The 20,462-nt window shown below is 37.6% G+C and overlaps 1 protein-coding gene across 5 annotated transcripts in view; it reads right to left on the bottom strand.

Annotated features, from left to right (window-relative positions):
• Positions 1-20,462, bottom strand: part of N4BP2 (NEDD4 binding protein 2) — a 55,705-nt gene that overhangs the window by 10,410 nt on the left and 24,833 nt on the right. For 3 of the 5 annotated variants that reach the window (XM_052682760.1, XM_052682759.1, XM_052682762.1), the window contains exons 4-12: positions 15,456-15,779; positions 12,549-13,761; positions 11,569-11,693; positions 10,293-10,381; positions 9,376-9,452; positions 7,955-8,110; positions 4,531-6,833; positions 3,405-3,490; positions 2,634-2,676 (exon numbers count right to left, since the gene is read on the bottom strand). In XM_052682760.1, the coding sequence (XP_052538720.1) occupies positions 2,634-2,676; positions 3,405-3,490; positions 4,531-6,833; positions 7,955-8,110; positions 9,376-9,452; positions 10,293-10,381; positions 11,569-11,693; positions 12,549-13,761; positions 15,456-15,660 (4,297 nt within the window). In that variant the 5' untranslated portion in view covers positions 15,661-15,779. Of the gene's footprint in view, positions 1-2,633; positions 2,677-3,404; positions 3,491-4,530; positions 6,834-7,954; positions 8,111-9,375; positions 9,453-10,292; positions 10,382-11,568; positions 11,694-12,548; positions 13,762-15,455; positions 15,780-20,462 lie in introns of those variants that run through there. The other 2 variants (XM_052682761.1, XM_052682763.1) reach the window with 2 other exon arrangements.

The following is a 20,462-nucleotide window of genomic DNA, read 5'->3' as shown; positions in this document are numbered from 1 at the left end:
GGATGGTGACTCAACCACCTCCCTGGGGAGCCTATTCCAGCTCTTAACAATCCTTTTCCTGGTAGCCAACCTAAACCTCCCCCTGCACAGCTTGAGGCCATTTCCCCTCATCCCATCACCTGTCACCAGTGAGAAGAGACCAACCCTGCTTTCACTGCAAGAAACCTTTCAGACATTGGAAGAGAGCAATAACATCTCCCCTCAGCCTTCTCTTCCCCAGACTAAATAGCCCCAGTTCCTTCAGCAGCTCCTTGTATGGCACACTCTCCAAGCCCTTCACAAGACTTGTTGCCCCTTTTTTTGACCTGCTCCAGCTCCTCAGTGTCCTTTCTGTACTGAGGTGCCCAAAACCGAACTGAACAGTACTTGAGGTGAAGCCTCACCAGTGCCGAATACAGAGGCAAGATTACTTCCCTAATCCTGCTCACCACAACGTTTCTGATGCAAGCCAGGATGCCATTGGCCTTCTTGGCCACCTGGGCACACTGCTGGCTCATATTCAGCCAACTGTCCATCAGCACACCAAACTCCCTATCCATCAGGCAGCTTTCCAGCCACTCCTCCCCAAGCCTGTAGGGTTGCCTGGGGTTGTTGTGATCAAAATACCCAACACTTTACCCTATTGAAACTCATACAGTAGGCCTCTGCGCATCAATCTAGTCTATCCAGGTACCTCTGTAGTGCCTTACTATCCTCCAGCAGATCAACACTCCCTCCCAACTTGGGGCTGTCTGCGAACTTACTGAGGGTGCACTCAATCCCTTCATTAAGATAACTGATAAAGATTGTTAAACAGGAGTAGCCCCAGTACTGAGCCCTGGGGGACACCACTGATGACTGGCTGCCAACTGGATTTAATTCCATTGACTACAACTCTTTGGGCCCAGATTTCTAGCATTTCACCCAGCAGAGTGTATGCTCATCTAATCCACGGGCAACCAGCTTCTCCATGAGAATGTTGTGGGGTACAGTGTCAAAGCCTTTAATGAAGTCCAGGTAGACCACATTGACAGCATTACCTTCATCCACTAAGTGGGTTGCCTTGTCTTAGAATGACATCGAGTTTGTCAAGCAGGATCTACCATTCATGAACCCATGCTGACTGGGCCTGATCCCCTAGTTGACCTTTAATTGATCTCTGATGGCTCTCAAGACTATCCATTCCATAACTTTCCCTGGCACCGATGTGAGACTGATAGGTCTGTAGCTACGGGGATCATCTTCCCAGACCTTTCTAAAGCTGGGCGTCACATCTGCCAGTCTCCAGTCCACTGGGACACCCCTTGTTAGCCAGGACTGTTGAAGGATGATGGAGCGTGGCTTGGCAACCACATCTGCCAACTCCCTCAGCACTCTAGAGTGCAATCCATCTGGCCTCACACACACTTGTGAGTGTCCAGCTTTTGAAGCAGATCCCAAACCATTTCCTCATGGATTATGCAGGATCTATTCTGCTCCCCATCACTATCTTCCAGCACAAGGTGTTGTGTGCCCAGAGAACAACTAGTCTTACTATTAAAGACTGAGGCAAAGAAGGCATTAAGTACCTCAGCCTTACCCTGATCCTTGGTCACTGTGTTCCCCTCTATGTCCAACAAGGGATGGAGATTCTCCGTAGCCCTCCTCTTCCCATTAATGTATTTACAGAAATATTTATTGTTGTCTTTCACCTCAGTGGCCAAGTTCAGTTCTAGTTGGGCTTCGGCCTTGCCAATTTTCTCCCTGCACAGCTTCACCGCATATTTGTAATCCTCATAAGTTGCTTGCCTCCTCTTCCAAAGAACATAAATACTTTTGGTGATTGTTAAAAAAGGATATTATTATTGTAGAAAACAACCTGATCATCTTCACCTACTTCCTAAAAGAAAAGCCACCATATTCCCCAGATTCATCAAATTTTCAATGTACCTTGCACATACATGAGGATATGCTTTTACAAGATAATTATTGACTTATGTATTTATACACTTACAATGATTAACATAATGACAGATGCCTTCTAGGAAGCTAACAACACTGGCCATTCAAGTGGGGATTTTGTGCCCACACTGCAATCCAAGTCTCTACCCCAATTGTATGTAAGAGGGCTGAGATGTAGACAAACATTTTTTCCTAGGAAGCTGAGTGACTGGAAACTAGATTTACAGATTTTAACACTACCTGAACAATGACATGCATCTTCCTGCAATAAACAAGTAATCTGAAAAGGACAACAGTGTGTGCATGTTGTAGTTTCGACCTCCTTCCCTCATCAGCTGCAGAAATATTCCTCTGCTAGCAACTATCTGGCTGCATCTTTTCTTCCCACAGAGATAAGAGATGTCCTATCAAATAGCTGTTTAATCTAGTCAGAGCTTCTCTAAATTCTTGCCAGTACACAAAATTATTTGTTTTTCCCTTTATCTACCTAGGATTGGTGATGCTGCATACAATTAACATTTTTTCTACAATTCTGCAAAATAGTGGTAAATGAGAGTCAAGGCCAATAAATTAAAACTTAGCTTAATAACCTGTCCATCATTCTTTAACAATGAAAGTATTTGAAATCCTACTGAAATTTAAAATAATTAAAGGGACTTCTAATGTTGATTTTTATTTTTTGTTTGTTTTTTTACAACGAATATCTAGCATACCTTCTGCAGACAACTTCCATGATTCATCTCTCCTCTGACGCTTCTAAATGAAAACAGTAAAAACTTGACTGTTAATAAGCTAATAAGTTAATAACATAGAAATTCACATTGGAACTATGCAAGTTTCTAGGCAAATCAGCCGTAAAATAATGTTTCACAGTATTTCTCAAAGATTAAATATTTTAAAAGAAATGCATTTAAGAAAAATATTTTAAAAGTGAAATTTAAAAGATAAAGATATTTGCAAAAGCACAAGCTTTAGAAACATTCCCCACCACTAGCATTTCATAACTGTGTTGTCCCAATGTGTAACCAAATAAACCAAACAAAAGCATGTCTGAACAGAAATCCAAGTTTCATGCGTTTATGTTGAAATGGAGATTACTGAACTCTTCAACCAACATACACATAGATGTTTTCTACTGACAAAAATTCATAAAATAACTTTTCCTAGATGTCAAAATGTCATAAATGACTTTTTTGCTATCGTACATTCTATCAACCTTGTAATGTGATTTCATACTATGGCCCTTCGTTTTCAAGGCTCCTGTTACACGATGACACACTGGTAACTTGTAGTCCACCCCTTCAATTGTCTTTCTACAGCTCTGCCCATTACAACATATCCACCTACTCCACACAGTTCACAAAATACAACTGTATTTTATCACTGATCTCACAACGATATTTAAATCTTACACACACCTTTAGGTTAAGACATACAGACGAATGGTCTGAAACAGCATGTCACATCAAAATAAATCTACCTACCAGAATAGATTCTTTCCATTTTTCATGAATCACTTTTGCCAAATTCAGATCAATATGAACTACACAATCCTCAGCAGTTAGTGATCCTTGTGGAAGAAAGAAAGTACATCCATCAGAGCATTCTACAAAATCCTGTCCAAGCACAGAAGGTACAGTGGCCTAGTACTTATTAAACTGAATTCTGGAGGTTTTGCACAAATTGTCATTAAAAACAGCAACAACAAAAAAAAACACCTTCAGTAACTACACTAAGTTTCAAAAGCCGAGGTTTGTCACACAGAAAAAGTTTGCACTCACTGACTTTCATTGATACTTGCTGAACGTTTATCAAAGCATATATATATATATATAAGATTTATATATTTAATATATATTATTATATAATTATATTATATATATATATAATTATATATAATATTATATAATATATATATTATATATATAATAAATATTATTATATTATAAATATTTATTTATTTATTTATTTATTGAGTGAGTGAGTGAGTATGCAAGGCAGAAGCAGCCAAACACACCAATAAGTCAGGTATCTAGAGTTTCACATCACGTAAACTTTAGGATAAAGGGAAAAAAAAGGGAAAGAAAATTATTTTATATCCCTTGTTTCTATTCCTTCCCTTTTCTATTAGTCTATGATTTTTGTATTTCAATGCATGTTCAAACTGCTTATGGCTTTCTTCACCATAATAAATCAAACTTTTTTTTTCCTCCTGTTTTATTTTCATTTAAACATAGACTTAACTTTCTCTTTAAGCTATTCACATTCACCACTTTAGCTGATACCTAAAGTCTTTTTCCCCTTCTTTATTTTTTCAAACCAGTATTCATGTGCATCTTCCTCACCATCTCAATATTCCTCAAAGGCCTGTGGCTCAAAAGGCAAATAAGCCAACTTATTTTCTTATGCTTTTAAAGTATGTGTATTAAAAGACACAATTAGAATGTAACACTATTGGATTCATGTTTTACGTCATGCTTGGCTCAGTTTCATTTTCAGGTCAACAAAAGCGAATGAGTATCATGAAGAATTGTGCAAATACATTCTAAAACAATCAAGTGCAATGGAAAAAAAAGCACAATGGAAATACGGAAATAATTACGCCCATACCTGCATCAATGCCAACAGGCCCAAATATTTCTTTCAACTGGAGAGCCAGTTCAGGAGGTAACGTTAGTTCTAGGCTATCTATATCAAAGGCCGCAGATGATACTGGTGAAGGGCTTTGTGTCTTGGCCTTATCTTCATTCCTGCTCAAAGTTCCACTTTCTTCTTTACCACTGATCTCCCTGGAACTCCTCAGATTTTCTCTATCAGTCTCCAGCTCTTTATCATTCCTAGAATCTATCAGAGGTGCATCATCCACATCCAGTAACAAAGGCATCCCTTTGGCATTCTCCACATTGCTTTCTGAAGAGTTGCTGTTGCTTTCATTAGTTAATTTTGAATTGGTAGTTGTTTTAAGAGCTTGAGATAAAGTTACGGGTACGTATAAATCTACATCAACTTGTGAGACTGAGAGCTTATTCATCACTTCTTCAACAGGACTCTCAGATTCCATCTTTTGCATTCCAGAAATGGACTCATTGACACTTGCTGCTGAGCTGCCTGCATAGCCTCTAGGAGCTGTATCACTGGAATTTTTCAGTTCCACTGAATCATTCAATATGACAGCAGTAAATGAGTCAGACACACCAGCATCTGCCACAATTGTCTTGGTAACTCTACTTTCCTCAGTGCTGATTGATGAGTTCTGGTCTTCTGAAGGATCAGAAACATTGCTAGCCCCAATGATTTGCTCTGTGTTTGTGCAACCGTCACGATTCTCATCATAGTTGGTATTTTCCTTGAAATCAAAGTCTGCAACAACTGGCTCAGCTTCTTTTACTTGAAACCATTCAGTATTAACATCGTTGTGCAACTTTTCATCAGAGTCTAAGAGTAGACCTGTGGCCCAGTTTATGTCTTTGTTACATCTTTCGTACAGATCTTTCACAGCTTCAACTGAAAATGAATCAAAGAGTTTGCACAGCATGTTTAGCTTTTCAGTCTCATCAATATCGATAAGTTCACTTTCTTCCACAAATGTACTTTTATCATACATAACTCGATACGGTATTTTTTCCTGAGAACCTGAGGCATTGTCCATGTCTTTGGGTTTGAAGCCATCTAATCTGCCATGCAATACTTTGACAGTCTCAGGAAAAAGCATTTTATTTTCTAATCTCCACAGGAGAGCAAAATCATGAGATTCGGTTTGTGAATGGCTACTTATCTGTTTACATGAGCACGCATCTTGTTTCTCTTCTGCAGAATCAGGCACAGACAACTGTTCCTCTTCTTTGGAGTGGGGCAAATTATTGTTTGTAAAAGTGAGTGCTAATTTGTGATGTTTCCTTGTTCTCTTATTTTGCTGGGTTTTTTTCTTAGCAACTGTTTCATTACCTATCATTTCAGGTTGGTGAAAATGCAACTCTTCCACATCCTGTTCTACAGTGTCCATAGGTATCCCTCGAAGCACATCTACAGTGTCAAGAGCACTTCTGTTAACATCACCTTCAGTATTTCTACCTTCATCAGACTGACTTAGACTTGTCTTCCTCATTCTTCTTGACCTTTGCTGTCGCTGTTCTAATGACACCGGCCAATGTCCCACTGTTTGCAGGTCTGGTGCAACTTTATCTGAAGTAGCAGGGAAACAACTAGAGGTTGTATTTTCTCCCTCCTGTCCTTTCACAACAGTACAGGTATCAGTTAGGCCAGCTTGCTCTTTACCTAATTCAGGATGCTGACTGGGAGTTTTACCTTCCCTATCACTCTTCAGAGAAGATTTTTCTAGCCTTCTAGTTCTTTTGACTCTCTGTCCCATCGTTTGTTGTACAGGCCAGTCACCCAGAAAATTCAGCAGCTCTGGTTTTTCTGATGCCTCCATAACCGAGGCGCTTGGTTCTACTACATTACTTCTTTCTGTTGAATCTGACTCCAAGCCTATTTCACTGTTTTGTTCAGATTCAGTCTGAACTTTGAGAATATTGTCATTACTGTGTTTCTCAACTCCTCCCCTATGCATGCATACAGTTTCTTCAGTTGTGATTATATCAGTCTCATCCATTTCTGTTTCAGTAATTTCCATTCTTTCTCCTTTTTCTTCTTTTTTCTCCAAGGGCAGCTCTTTCTCGACATAACTCGACAAATCAACATCCAAGATATCTTGAATGGTGTTGTTCTCAGTATTGTGTTTCACTGAGTTATTTTCCATTTCTTTTTCCTCTTTCTGATAACTCTCGGGAGCAAAATTACTTTCTGAAATTAGAGAACAACTGGAAAGAGGTTTATCATCTTCAGGTAAATTAAGAGGCTCCAAATCAGAAGCAAAAGGTTTGTTTTCCTTTTGGGAATGTGCCTCCCTTTCTCTGAAAGACAAATTGGAATAAAGAAAAATCTACATCAAACTTTCTTCAAGCACTTGTTCTTGTCCACATTTTTAATTTTGGCTTTGCAATTCAATAATGTAAAAATTACAGATCATAAACTGTCTTTCAAGACAGTTAAATCATCCAGTTGAATAATCTTATTGAGAGGAAAACAAATTTAAGATGACCTAAGACAAATCTCAACACTTTATTATAAAAAACAATGAGCTAAACAAAGCAGAGCTTTCTTTGGTAAGTAACCCTTTTTTAGTTCATCAAAGTGCCTAGGAATACTTTTCCAGGAATCTATCTTCCCCTGTTCCCACCGTTCAGTTCGGCACTGGAGCACTTTGTTACCACACTGATTGCTTGATACTAAACAAAAAAAGTCCAGAAATTAACTGGGAAGGGATCTGCCATTTCATTCACATCACTTTTCAAAACATACAACTTCCCATTAACCATCATTTCCTACTTGATTTCAAATTTATTAAAGAAAAAAAAAAAAGAATAAAATAAGATTTCCTATGCACTGTGACAATATAGGAACATTATTCAGATTAGCCATTACAAAATAATCTGTGTTTATGCTTAACATAAATCTAGATAATTCTACATTACATATATTTGAGAGCAAGTTGGTAATTCATTACTATTGCACAAAACATCATCTTACACCAACACTGAAGCTCCAACTGTAGCTCGCTTGTATTCTGTTAAGTTAACAAGATAACCAAGACTGGTTTACTGAAAGGTAACACAACTACACAGAGATTTTCAAAGAGCATCTATTTGCTAGCTAGATCCCTTTATTGTTCATTTCTACAAATCTTGTAATTCCTAAAAATTATTATTATTATTAATATTTATTATTATTTTTTAATTATTATTATTATTATTACTAATAATAATTACTAATAATAATTACTATAACTATAATTACTACTACTACTAATAATAATAATAAATCCCACAACTGTAGAGTACTTCCTTTTCTGTTATTTTTTTGATCTTAGGAATGTATAGTGTTCAACATCATCATCCAGGCCTTGCTGCTATAAAGTTTTATTTTTTTGCTTTTCTTTTTTTTTAAAGCTACAAATGTAGTAAAAGAATCTAACCTATGACTTTCCTCCTGACAAGCATCTTCATTCCAAGCAGTAACTTCTGATTTTTCTGGGACAGAAGACTCCAAGATTGAGTTAACAGTAAGGCAACGTTCATATTGCTCCAACATTCTCTTGATCTTTTCTTTAGATACCCCATGAATATTCCGCCTATGTATTTGAAAAAAAAGAAAAAAAAGAAGAAACATTTCATATTTGTGTATCAGAATACACTAAGAGAAGGGAATAACTTGTGGTTACAGAAAGACTAACCAGAGAACTCAAGGGGCCAAGATGAAAGCTGAAACAGCAATTCTTACTGTATTAGTGTGCCAAGGCAGTCAAAATGGGGAGACTTAAACAAATTCCTGCTCCGCTTGACATCTCCCTACCCCACCTGGTGGCCCTATTCTGCAAGAGGATGTTTTGCTTAATACTAAAATCTAATACCATACAATTAACATGCTGCCTACAAATAAGCATCAGAAACACATCACATCAGATGTAGATATGATACAGGAAGTCAAACCGGGTAAGGCAGATTTCTGAACTCCCCCTTCCTTCACTGGCTTTTCTAAGCTAACAACTCCATGAGTCTTCAGGCAAAACCTATTCGCTTATTATTATGGACACATTCTTAGGGTCCAACATTTTCACTAACTCCATTAAACACCAATTAGCAACATGTTCTAGGAGGAATTACTGCAGAACAAGTGAAAACTGACAAAGGTAGCAAAAAGGAATTGAAGGTGGAGGAGAAAATCCCAACTGATCTCTAGCACCATAAGGAGGCTGGACTTTCCTTCCTTTGATCTAACCATAGTTTATTCCAAAATGATTCCCATTTGTTCCTGCTTTCTGAACATGAAGTCTGCAAGGACCAAGAGCTAGTATTTATGTTGAAGGCTGCCCAGCAATCAATGGGTGTTCGGTTACTGAATGACCCAGAGCTCCTCTCAGTTCAAGAGACAACATAGCCTCATCTAGGCTTGGGATCAAGGAGCTCGTGTCATCATGACAAGATACTACCTGTCAACAAGGCACAGGTGGTCCTTGGTTTCTACTTGAACCCACACATTTAGTTTCTATTTTAGGAAAGAAGATAATGTTCTTCACCTCCCTTGAAGAGTGGTCAAGTTAAAGCTAAGCATGCAAATTCAGATGACAACACGTATTATGAAATCATAGAATAATTTAAAGTGAAAGGAACCTTTGGAGGTCACATACTTCGAACTACTTTTCAGCCAGAATAGGCTGTAACATTTTGGATGTACCTCGTAACTGAGCATCCACAAACTTAGTGAAACCTCCTTCAGTGATTGACCATCCCAAAGTTTGTTTTTCTTTTCTTAAACTTATTTTACGTAAAGAAAGTTCCCAAGCTCCAACTTGTTTGTATTTGCAATCTAATGTAAAAATTTCCCTTACATTCTTACCTTTCAAGTTCTTTCGGTTTAAACTTCCACCACGTGTCTGGCTCTCGAAACATGACTTTATATTTGAACTGCTGAGCCTGAATAAAAAAGATATAAAACAAAGAACATATCAGACATGTAAAAAGACATACAACATGCACAGGCTGCTTTTTTAAAAGCTGTTTATTGTATTTTTCAAAAATAGTTACATATCTGGAATAACATTTTCTTTCATAGATTCATTTCTGATTAGATATATGGAGGTTTGTTTTTTTTTCCCTACATGCTTACTTATGGTATAATTAGATGTGTGCCAACTTCACAGTAAAAATAAATAAAATAGAGTCACTACTTTAAAAGTTGCACGTCCTCTGTCATGTCATGTCAAGATTGCAGCATCTCATCTTTCCAGGCATGGTATGCATGAATCTACACAGTCTCTTGCAGAGAAAAGCTCACTGCTTACTTTTAGAGCTGGCCAGAGGCAAGTCAGTTCCAAACAAGCAATTCAGTTACACTAACATCGCTGGATCAGACAGCCATCCCAAAATCTGGGAAACTTGAGCAGGCTGCAAGTAAACAGTCATTAATATACCCTATTCTCATTAGTGCAGATTATATATATATAAAAAAAAAAAAAAAGTACCTTGCTGTTTTTCTGATTCTGATATAGAAGAGGAACAGAACCTAGTTTCCCCAACAAAATACATTTTTGCTCTTAAGTACAAAACACTTGGATTTGTCAGTTGGAAACCAGGTCAGCTCAATATGCAGGCATGTGCAGAACATGATGTTGGGTAGTAATGTTTCACATAACATTTCTATGACTCCAGACTTCTTTGTGACACACTAGCTAGACTGAGAATGATAATCACATTTTAAATCATATGTCGACAAAAGGGTCAATTCTTTCCACATGGAACAATCACAATACTAACCAAAGCAACATAAGGCTTCATCTCCCATGCCTGTATGTTTGTGTTGTCTATGATTATAGGAGAGATTTTCATTTCAAATGCTTCTTTGGCTGAAAGACACACATGTACAAAACAAAATGTGATATAATTAATTTCATGATAATAGATTGGACATTACACTATTCTCTAAATATGTAACAATATTTGAATAGATAATCCATAATGATTAATTACTAAGTAGTCTTGCACAGCTTGACCGGTGTGTTCCAAAGCTTTCTTATCCCCCCCTAATTTGTACAGCCACTGAGATACGACATTATTCTTTTGAATTAATAAATGGATGGTAATCAAGGAATGAAAATGCAGATGTAAAATGCAGCAGGGTGACTAATCAATCAGTAAATCAAACTGAAAAAAAAAAAACTACATGATCACCTTAAAGTGGACTTCTTTGTTGCATACAAAATTCTTGGCTTTATAACAGTCTTAAGATTAGTCCACTCTGTAAACTGTATAAGATATGAAAAATCAAAATAATTATTTTTTTTCATACAAAGTAATAAAATGTTTAGAATTACTAGCTTTGAGATACAGCACCAAGTTCTGTAGCTATGATTGTTCAGACACACTGTTACCAAGTTATTGTCAAATCCCACATTTCTTATTAGCCCATTTTTACACAGATTATAACTTTTGACAATGTAGAAGTGATCATGGTTGAAATTTAGCAAAGAGAAACTTTAAAAAAAGAGTTGTTCATAGAAGAGCTTAGCGAAAGTCCCTATAAAAAAATACATCAATTATGAAAAAACAGCCATTTCTGTCTAGTTCTTATAAATTTGCTTTAAATTTGACAGCAAATTAATGCTCAACAGAAAAAAAAAAAAAAAAACAATAGGAAAGTATCTGTGTAAGTGTTATTTGTATCAACATGATCATTACTTATTGCGTATGTGTCCATATTCAGTCATCTTAATCTCAGAAGAAATACTCCCAGGAGGTAGCACAGGCTGCCACTCCAGAAATGAGACCGACACCAAAATACATAGCATTACAAGATCTGAGGACAAAATAACATTTTGACAAAGACATTGGTATTCTCAATTGCAAAACACACCATGGACAAATGATACCTGAGTTTGTGCTCAGCCTCTTTAACCACACATGATAAAAAATAATTTTAAGATGAAGTAAATGCCAATCATGTGACACAAGCATTACAAAACAGGTATCTTCTTAAACAGCACACAAGCACTGAAATGTAAACAAGCAAGACAGTCTAGTATGTATTTCTCACCTCGTTTCCTGTTCCACTCGTGTGCTTCCCCTAAGCAACGTGCATCATAGTGGTACTTTCCACATTTATAAAAGTAGTCATCAGTACTAAGAATGACTCCACCTGGGTTATCCTCCAGTATCATCCTGTGAAAGATGAAGCAGAAAGTACTTTTCTTCCCTTCTCCTCCCCAGCCCTGCTACTTATTATTATACATACATGTATATCATTTCTTGCCCCAAACCAGAAACAGACGCAGCAAACTTAGGTAAGGGAAAAGTCACCTTTTTGGCAAAGATGAACTGTAGTAATTTCCTTCCTTTACCAAATGCTGCAGATATCTAGGAAAAACAGGTTCCCTACAAGTTTCATTTAAAGAAACCAGAATTTTTTCCATCTATACCTTGGGTCCATACTTTTGTATGAACAAATATACATGCACTCTTAGTCGCATCAAATATTTCAGATGCCAGACAGAGGAGACTAAGCACAGCATGGACTTTTGGAGAGCTACAAAAGAAATAAAGGGTTCAATCTCAACACATACTACTTGTTCTTTTTTTCCTCCCCTCCCCCCCAAAAGAACTTCAATAGCAGAAGAACTTCTACCTACTGAAGAGCTTGTATATTTCCATCTTTGTTACTGGAAGGAAACACTTGAAACTGATAGGAACTGGACTAACACAGTAGACTCAAATACTACTTAAGTGACTCTCTGTTGGCATAAAACTCCATTCCAGACCTCAGACCAGTGACAGCAGTTAAAGCTAATTCCTCCTAGTTCTCTTTCCACTAGAGGTCAAGGAGCTGGAAGTAACTTTGCTCTCTCCAGTAATTATTACTTGTGTTGTTGTATTGTATGTACCATGTATTAAATGTAGCACGACAATTAAGGTTTAATCATAGCTATTTACAAATGTCAGAAAATTGTCTTTGCCTGCACTAAATCTTTTAGACAATTAAGCAACTTCTTTCATAAGCTCACAATATAGATGTTCTACCTTGCCAAATATGATTTTCCTGATCCCGGAACACCTCTGAGAAGAACAAGTACTTGACCTATAAGGTGCATCTTTTTTCTCATCATGTGACAAACAGGTGGCTGCTGTGCTTGCGAGAGGTTCAATTTTGAGTTTCTATCTTGATTTTCCCATACCTTCAGAGAAGGGCTGCTATCCCAGGCATTTGGAACCACTGGAGAAGAAAAAACAAGTCCTTTTTCCAATGTCCTATAGTCTGAAACGGGTCTCCACTGTCCTGGACTGACAGCCACTGGAGTTACAAAGCTGTGACTTCCAATGGACGGATAAAAGGCAGGAGCCATAAGGTTCCATTGTTGTTGAGTCCGACATGATGGTGTAGAAAGATTAAAACCATAATTCTGCTCAGATTGCTGAAAATCCTTAAGTTTTGGTGTTTTGAAACTGGATTTTTCAAGAGAGACACAGGCTTCTGGAAGAGAAGTGTTGTGAGTGTCACAGGCAGTCATTAACTCTCTGTGCTGTTGCAGGCACTGTGAATTAGGTTCTTCAGTGATAGCTACTCCAAGTTCCAGAGCTCTTTGGGAAGACTCGCCAGAAGCAGTAGTTGCACTTTTGTGATCTGAAACAATATGCTGTGCCTGATCAGAATTTCCACGGGATGTTTCTCCATTTGATTGTTCATAGGCTTCTGAAGCTATATCCTGGTGAACGCCTATTTTTGACAAATCGGAATCCTGTAATGCTTGTGCAAAAGTGTCCGATGCAGCTGGTGAGCTTGTCTGGATGTTCAGCTGATTCGCTGGTAGCTGAGAAGAGCAGTTTTCCAAAACCTCATTACTTGTCGCTATTTGGTGTGGAAAAAGTAGAACATTGCAACCCAAATCCGATTCTTCCCACTCAGGAAATTCCTTAAAGCCATCACGTTCACATACAATTTGATCATTTGCAGAATTAGGCAATTCGACACTCAAGCTGCATCTCTGAAAAGCATTTTCTATTAAGGAATCCAGTTCTTCAGTCAGCGGCATGTCAGGTGATAAGACCTTTTCTTCTTCTTCTTCAGAATTACAGTGTTTCACAGTACTTTCCCACATTCTTTGATTTGGAACAGATCTCCGCTGATTAACAAGGGCTAATGACGATGCCACTGATTCAAAATCTGAGACTTTTGAGGATGCTGCTCCTTCAGCATGAGTGGACAGCTCTAACAGACAATCCATAGCATTTTCTACTGTTGAACAACATTAACAAAATTAACCATAGTCAACTGAAGAAATGCAGGCTGATGAGATTATAGATTTTTACTTCAAGAAGTATTTATCACAAGTAAAGAGACAACCAACAAAGTTCACTAATTCATCTGTTAACATATCTTCTGCACCCTCATCATCTGCTTCTCATTAGAGGTAAAAAACAGAACTGAAAACAGACATGTTGCAAAATAATAACATAATATGCATTAAAATGACCAAAGGAAATCATGTATAAAAATGACTAAGTTTAACTGAAAAAAAAAAAAAACAACCCAGATCTGGATGTTTAAATGAATACTTCTAATCTAAATCATCTAAGTGAAATGGTGTGAAATGGCGCTATTGTGAAGAGATACAAGTATAAAAATTACTTTCATGATGGCTAAGTCCAAGTGAAAATGTCATAGTAGTCTGAAAATTTCAGTATCTTCATCAAATCTTTGTCAAGACACTAAATGGAGTATATGCCTATGAATAATGTGACCACAAACGAAAAGCTAGCACAAGCAGCACCAGAGCACTAAAGCTAAGCTTCTATTTTTCTGAAGCACAATGCAGCAAAAAAAAGAAAAAAAACACATTATAATGATCTTAAGCTTGTTTACTGAATTCTCCAAAAATCTTCTAGACAAAGCTGTCGTTTTCATAAAACTTATTGACTCATGCTTATAAGTCTAATAACTCCATCAATTCCAGTTTTAAAGGAATAAACAACAAACATGAGTGACCTACTAAATTATAAACCCACTACAATTTTGGTAAGATAGAAACAGTAATAAAAGGAGAAGCCCTTTTAATGGCTACATAGCTTTCAAGCATATGAAAAATATCAATCTCTATCTTGTTTACCAGTACTCTTAGAAAAATCTCAGCTAATCACAGCTTGATTAACATGCTCCACATATGACTTATTCCCTGCTCAAACAACTCAGATATTGTTATCCAGTATCTTTGCCATTATTTTTATTACAAGCTAATGAGCTTGTATATAGGAAAATTTCAGAACCACAAAGCATGAGAAGAACTGGACACAGACATAAAAATGAAAATGACAGGAGAGGTGGGTAAGCAGTTTGGCAGAATACAGGGGGAGAAAAACAGTCCAAGTGAGGCTGCAGAGAATTCAACATGAAAAACAGAATTTATCCTGAAACAACTAATCCTCACTAGAAATGACAAGATGACAGTGCAAAACAGAAAGTAAAACAAAAGCTCAATTCAAATATTTAAGAAAAATCAAATGTTGCCAGGATAACGTAACGTGTATCACTGTCTTAAAAAAATATCATTCTAGAAAATAGCATACCCTCCCACAAGAACAGTTTATGCATCCAGCAGATTTGGTACAGAAACTAATTGGAAACAGATTCCCCCCACAAATCTACTGCTGCCTGCTCTGTATCTCAGATCAAGCCAATTAAATTGTATCTCTGTTTTTTAAAGCCCACTGTTACTGCACATTACCAGCATCCCACAAACATAATCAAACTTTTGCATGGAGAGAGCTAAAAAAAAAAAAAAAATAAAAATAAAAATGTTATGACTCACCTACTCATTAAAAACTAGACTCACAAATACGTTTACAATTCCCACATCAACATGTTTGGTGTTGCCCTAGTAAAGAACTGTCTGCATATGGAACAAAGTTGAATGACAAATAAACTGTATTTACCTTTAAAATCACATTCCGAGAGAACCATATAAACCACACTAGGATCTAAGTCAGAAAACATTTCTGACATGCTGTTGAAGAGCTTTTCCTTATTGACACTGTAGGCTGGTTGTGACATTGAGAGGCTTGGGTCCCCCTGGGGTAAAAAAGCAGCAGCTCCAGTCTTCCGAGAAGGACTCCCACCAATTTTCCTTCTCCGTGGCATTTTGTTTACCAAAATCAGGTTGCTTTGTTTTATTTTGTTCCCATGAGGCCAAGAGTACCAAAGTCAGAAATCACAAGAAAATTCTCACAGCCAGAATGCATACAACAGGAATAGCAGACCTGGGAAGAAGAGAACAAAAAAAAAAAAAAAATTTTTTTAAATAGTCACATTTCCATGTCCCCTGTTAAGATACATAAAACATCAAAAAGACTTAAGCATCCAGAAAAAACACTTTTCAGAAGGCTGCTTTTTTTCTTTTCAAATGGCTGACAGCAAAATAGCAATCTTATTTCCTAACTAACTATCTATCCAATCTGTGCCTGAAAGAAAGTACAGTAAAGGAAGCTACCTATGCAAAGCAGACAGTTCACAGGTACTCCTCTGCCAACATCTACTGTCGACCAGCTAACATTATGGAAAGTTTATATTCTGTTAAAAATTCAGAGCCTTTTTTTTCCTCTTACAAAACTACTGAAAGATTTGGAACATCTGTTGTTTTCCAGAAGTACTTCAGAGCATGACTATTCTTTATGTTTCAAATATTCGTAAGGGTAAAAAGTTGAGGTTCTTCAGTATTCCAGTATAAGAAAATATTGCCCAGACAGGGTGCAGGGTTCTCATCTTTGGAGATTTTCAAAACCTGACTGTACACAGCTCTGAGCAACCTACTCTAGGTGATGCTGATTGAGCAGGTGCATTGAACCAGATGATGTCCAGAGGTGCCTTCCATACCTCATCGATTTTGTGGGTTTTATTTTTGTGTTTGTGTTTTAAAACTTTTGAAAACATTTTGCAGATGTATGAGCTATAAAGCCTGACGAGGCTAATGTCCTGCCCATGAAGCCTTTGAATACTTCCAGTTAAAACGTTACGGCATCAATAATAACTGCAATTACTGCACTAATCTTCTGTAGAAGAAAGCAACTCTTAACTGACGTAGAAGCAAGAGTGTAGTATGATCTTAGTCTTTTCTTTATGTCAAATAATAATAAAACACTCTGTGTTCTAGCAAAGCTTATAAACTCATAATTTTTGTAACAAATTACTCAGTAAAGTAGCAAACTTCGTTACTGAAGTAAATTACAACAAAGGATCATTATCCAGTAATAACAGCTGTGAACTGGCCACAGAATACCTCATTCTGTGTCAGGATTATTTTGCCAGCAATGACCAATTTAACACAGACACACTCTTTCCTCACAGTGCACAAATGACAAAGCCAAATCAGTGTCAGCTTTGGGCAGCACCTTCCCTTTATTCTCCAGCAATCTCTACCACTAACTGTGTATTTAAAAGGAGATAGACTGTTATCTCCTAAGTTGTAAGAACACACATAAGAAAAACAAATTTCAGGACACCAGGAGTTTCTACTATGCTTATGGACTTGAGCTACAGAAATGACGGACGTCTGAAACAACAAGAAGTCACAGAACTGTGAAAGGTACAGGTGAGAAGAGCAGTACTCAGGAAAAAGAGACAGAGTTCCAAACATAAAGGGGACGCGACCATGGAAGATGAATGCTAGCAGACGGAGGTCAACTGCGGCTGTTTTTTGAGGATCCTCATAACACTCCTGATTTCTCTCTCTGATTAGCTGCCCTTACATATTTGCTACCCTCTGCTCACTTAAAAATAAATAAATAAACAAATAAATAAAAATCAAGCAAACAATTAAAAACAATGGCTTTTTTTTCTTTTTGATTCATCCTCCAGGCAGTAAAACAGGCTGAGACGTATGTTCACAGAAGGTGCCAGTGCTAGAAAATACTCCTCACTAAAACCGGTTCAATGAAAGAAAAAATCCTGCAAGGGAGAAAGCTTTTCATGCACCTTGATATTCCTGCACGCCAACAGACTTTAAGCAGAACTCTGTTATCACTATTTCAAATCCCTTGTAATTAACAGTCCATGTTCTCCAGCTAGACCTTCCCAACATTATTTCCTCCATTAGGATGCATACCACGCTACACATTAAGATGCATTACTCTAGGCATCCTAACATAGCCATATGCTTCAGCCTGCATGAATCAAATCAGCAAATAAACTGTTTATGCCAATTAATCACACACCTCTCATCGTCTTCTTCATTTTCACTTGTCATTGCAGCAGCAATACTTTTTTCCCCCCAATTAACACACTACACAGAACAGTTTCAAAGGAAGAGATTTTGTTTGTATCAGCTGTGATCTGAATCTCTGCATTTTAGGTAAGCTGCTGGTGCCATGGTCAAGAGATTGAGAAATCTTGTAGATCTACTACTACAAGCCCTTAATATTATTACTGTGAAATGAAAAGAATACAGAAATAAGGTTATCATGGCCACCATCACAGACAGGTATTTTGACAGATTCTTCTTTGTGTACACCCAAATTTTCAATGTAATTCCTCAACAGACTCCTGGGCTTCCTTGTTGATATCACCAAGCACGATAGAAATATATAAAAAGAGATGACTGCACACATGCAATATAATTCAGTGTGCTTTGTATGAGACATGACACTACCACACTATACTGAAAGGAAGAATTACTCACTTGCTGATAGGAACATGCCCTGAACTTTAAAGAGGATTTTACCTAGGGACTTGCCTTTTCAGATACTCAAGTTTCTCTTTTTGAAAGCTAGTTTACTAAGAAAGGGGAAATCATTTTGAACAACTGAAGAGCCAGACTTGCAGGTCAGCTCCATTTGTGGGTTATGGCTAACATATTACAAATCAATTTGTAGTTTGCTGTGGATGGGGGCTTTTCTCCCCAAGATGAAAATGGAATTGTAATAACAACTAGGGCTGCACTGAACACAGCGAAAGGGGATTTTAGAGATGAAGCAAAGGCTGTAATACATTTGGTGGTCCACTAGGCAGTTCTGGGTACCACTACTCCACACATACCCAATTAGAGCAAATAGCTCTTTCATTTCAGCGCTGATGACAAACAACACTCCTGTGGCAGCCTCAGCTTCACCTACACAAAAAGCAAAATAAGACAAAAACCCTCAAGCACCCCTTCAAACTCAGTTTTTCCAGAAACACACATCTACTGACATTAAGAGTCTCCTCCCATTGAAATTCAGCTACCACAAACATGTACAAAAGCCTGGCTGTACGAAAATTACCTTCTTTACGGAGGAACCCCATAAATGGAAGAGAAAATAAGCGTTTGGTATTTTCTACAAAATAGTATTGTTTACAAACCCTAACAACCTAATCTAGAAAACAAGATGCCATAGATCCATCAAGTCAAGGTGCTTCAGTCTTTCCAAAGTGACAGAATTTATTCTTAAATCACCCATTATGAGCCTGCAATGTTGCCTGTTCCAGCACTGCTACCCCTAAGGAGCTCAGTGATGAATCAGACAGCATCAAGAGAAGAGCAACACAGAGATCAGCAGTCACTACAGGCAAACTGTAACTGCCAAAACAGGCAAGCACTGATGTCACAACACACCTTTGTCTTTTCTGTTCTACAGTTGGAACAAGAAAGCATAGAGAAGAGTCAAACCTCGCCAAGCAATGGGATGGACCAGAATCTCAAGTCTCAATTCCAACTTTAAGTAGCAACTCTCAATATTTCTTTCCAGGAAAAGGAATGCCAACAGTTTCTTAAACTACATAGGTTGCTCCAAAAGTAATGCCTCCTGCTTATTTCCATGGAAATTACAACAGATACAGACAACACAATAACACTGTTTGATAAATTCTCAGCTACAGAACACTATTTTTCAACACAGTCACTCCCATCAGCCAATTCATGCAGATGAGTTGATCGAGATGCTCTTTATCTCACAGCGTGATAGCTGTGCACAGACATCTAGAACATGGCTTGTGTCTTTCATGTCACTTTAACTACTGCTGAAATGCACCACTCACTGCCTGACTTTGCTCACATTCACTGTTTGGTCCTCAGAAATGCTCAGCAAGTGCTGATGAATGTCGACATATGCAAATCTTTCCACATGGGAGATGTCCGTGTCACATCTTTGCTTCATACGCACCTCCATGTCAGACACCATTTTGTCACACTGCCCCTCTGCTGCCATCTGTTACACAGCAACAAAACATAAGGGAATATTGGTGGAAAGGTTCAACCTCTATTGCCATACCGGGATCATCTGCCTCTGACTCTATGGGACAGCATAACAAAATAGGAGGCATTCCATTTGGAGCAGCCCTTGTCATAGATTTAAGAATGTATTTGTAATTCTCTAGGAGAACAAATGTAACATGACCCATGCTTCCAATAAGTACAATTCTACAAAAGAGGAAAAACACGGGTTTTTTTTCCTCTCTCTCTCTCCCTCCCCATTTTTTCCTCCCCACTCATTTCTAACATTGACAAGTTTTCCCAGTCCTGAAAAAATAGATGAGAAAATTCTCCACAAAGCACAGAATGAATTTAAATTGCTGTAACTACTGCAAAGGAATTCCCTTGCAGACACATGTTCCAAAAGTTTCAGTTTTATTTTCACGAGCACAAATGTCCATAGGAAAAAATAATCAAAAATAGCAGTACAGCAGTCAACCAAGTCAGACTCCTCACACTGGGAAGGCAGGTTGATGACAACACTAAGCATGCTTTCAACATACTATCTATAATGATAGAGAGCACTAAAAGAGATTAAATGAACAAAGAACTTAAATTTAACTAATATCATACCAATCTTCCTGACAGAATTAAAAGAAGAGGAAAGAGAAGTTACGTTCTGAAAGACAATGACTATGAAATGTTTTATGGAAAAAGAAACAAACAATCACAGCCTTGAGGCCTACCAACATCGTAATTGCTACTGCATAAGCAGCTGCTT

Source organism: Tympanuchus pallidicinctus, unplaced genomic scaffold, assembly GCF_026119805.1.
Source record: "Tympanuchus pallidicinctus isolate F22 unplaced genomic scaffold, pur_lepc_1.0 scaffold2, whole genome shotgun sequence".
NCBI lineage: Eukaryota > Metazoa > Chordata > Aves > Galliformes > Phasianidae > Tympanuchus > Tympanuchus pallidicinctus.
Note: the sequence above shows the minus strand (reverse complement) of the source record. Positions and strands in the feature narration are given on the sequence as shown.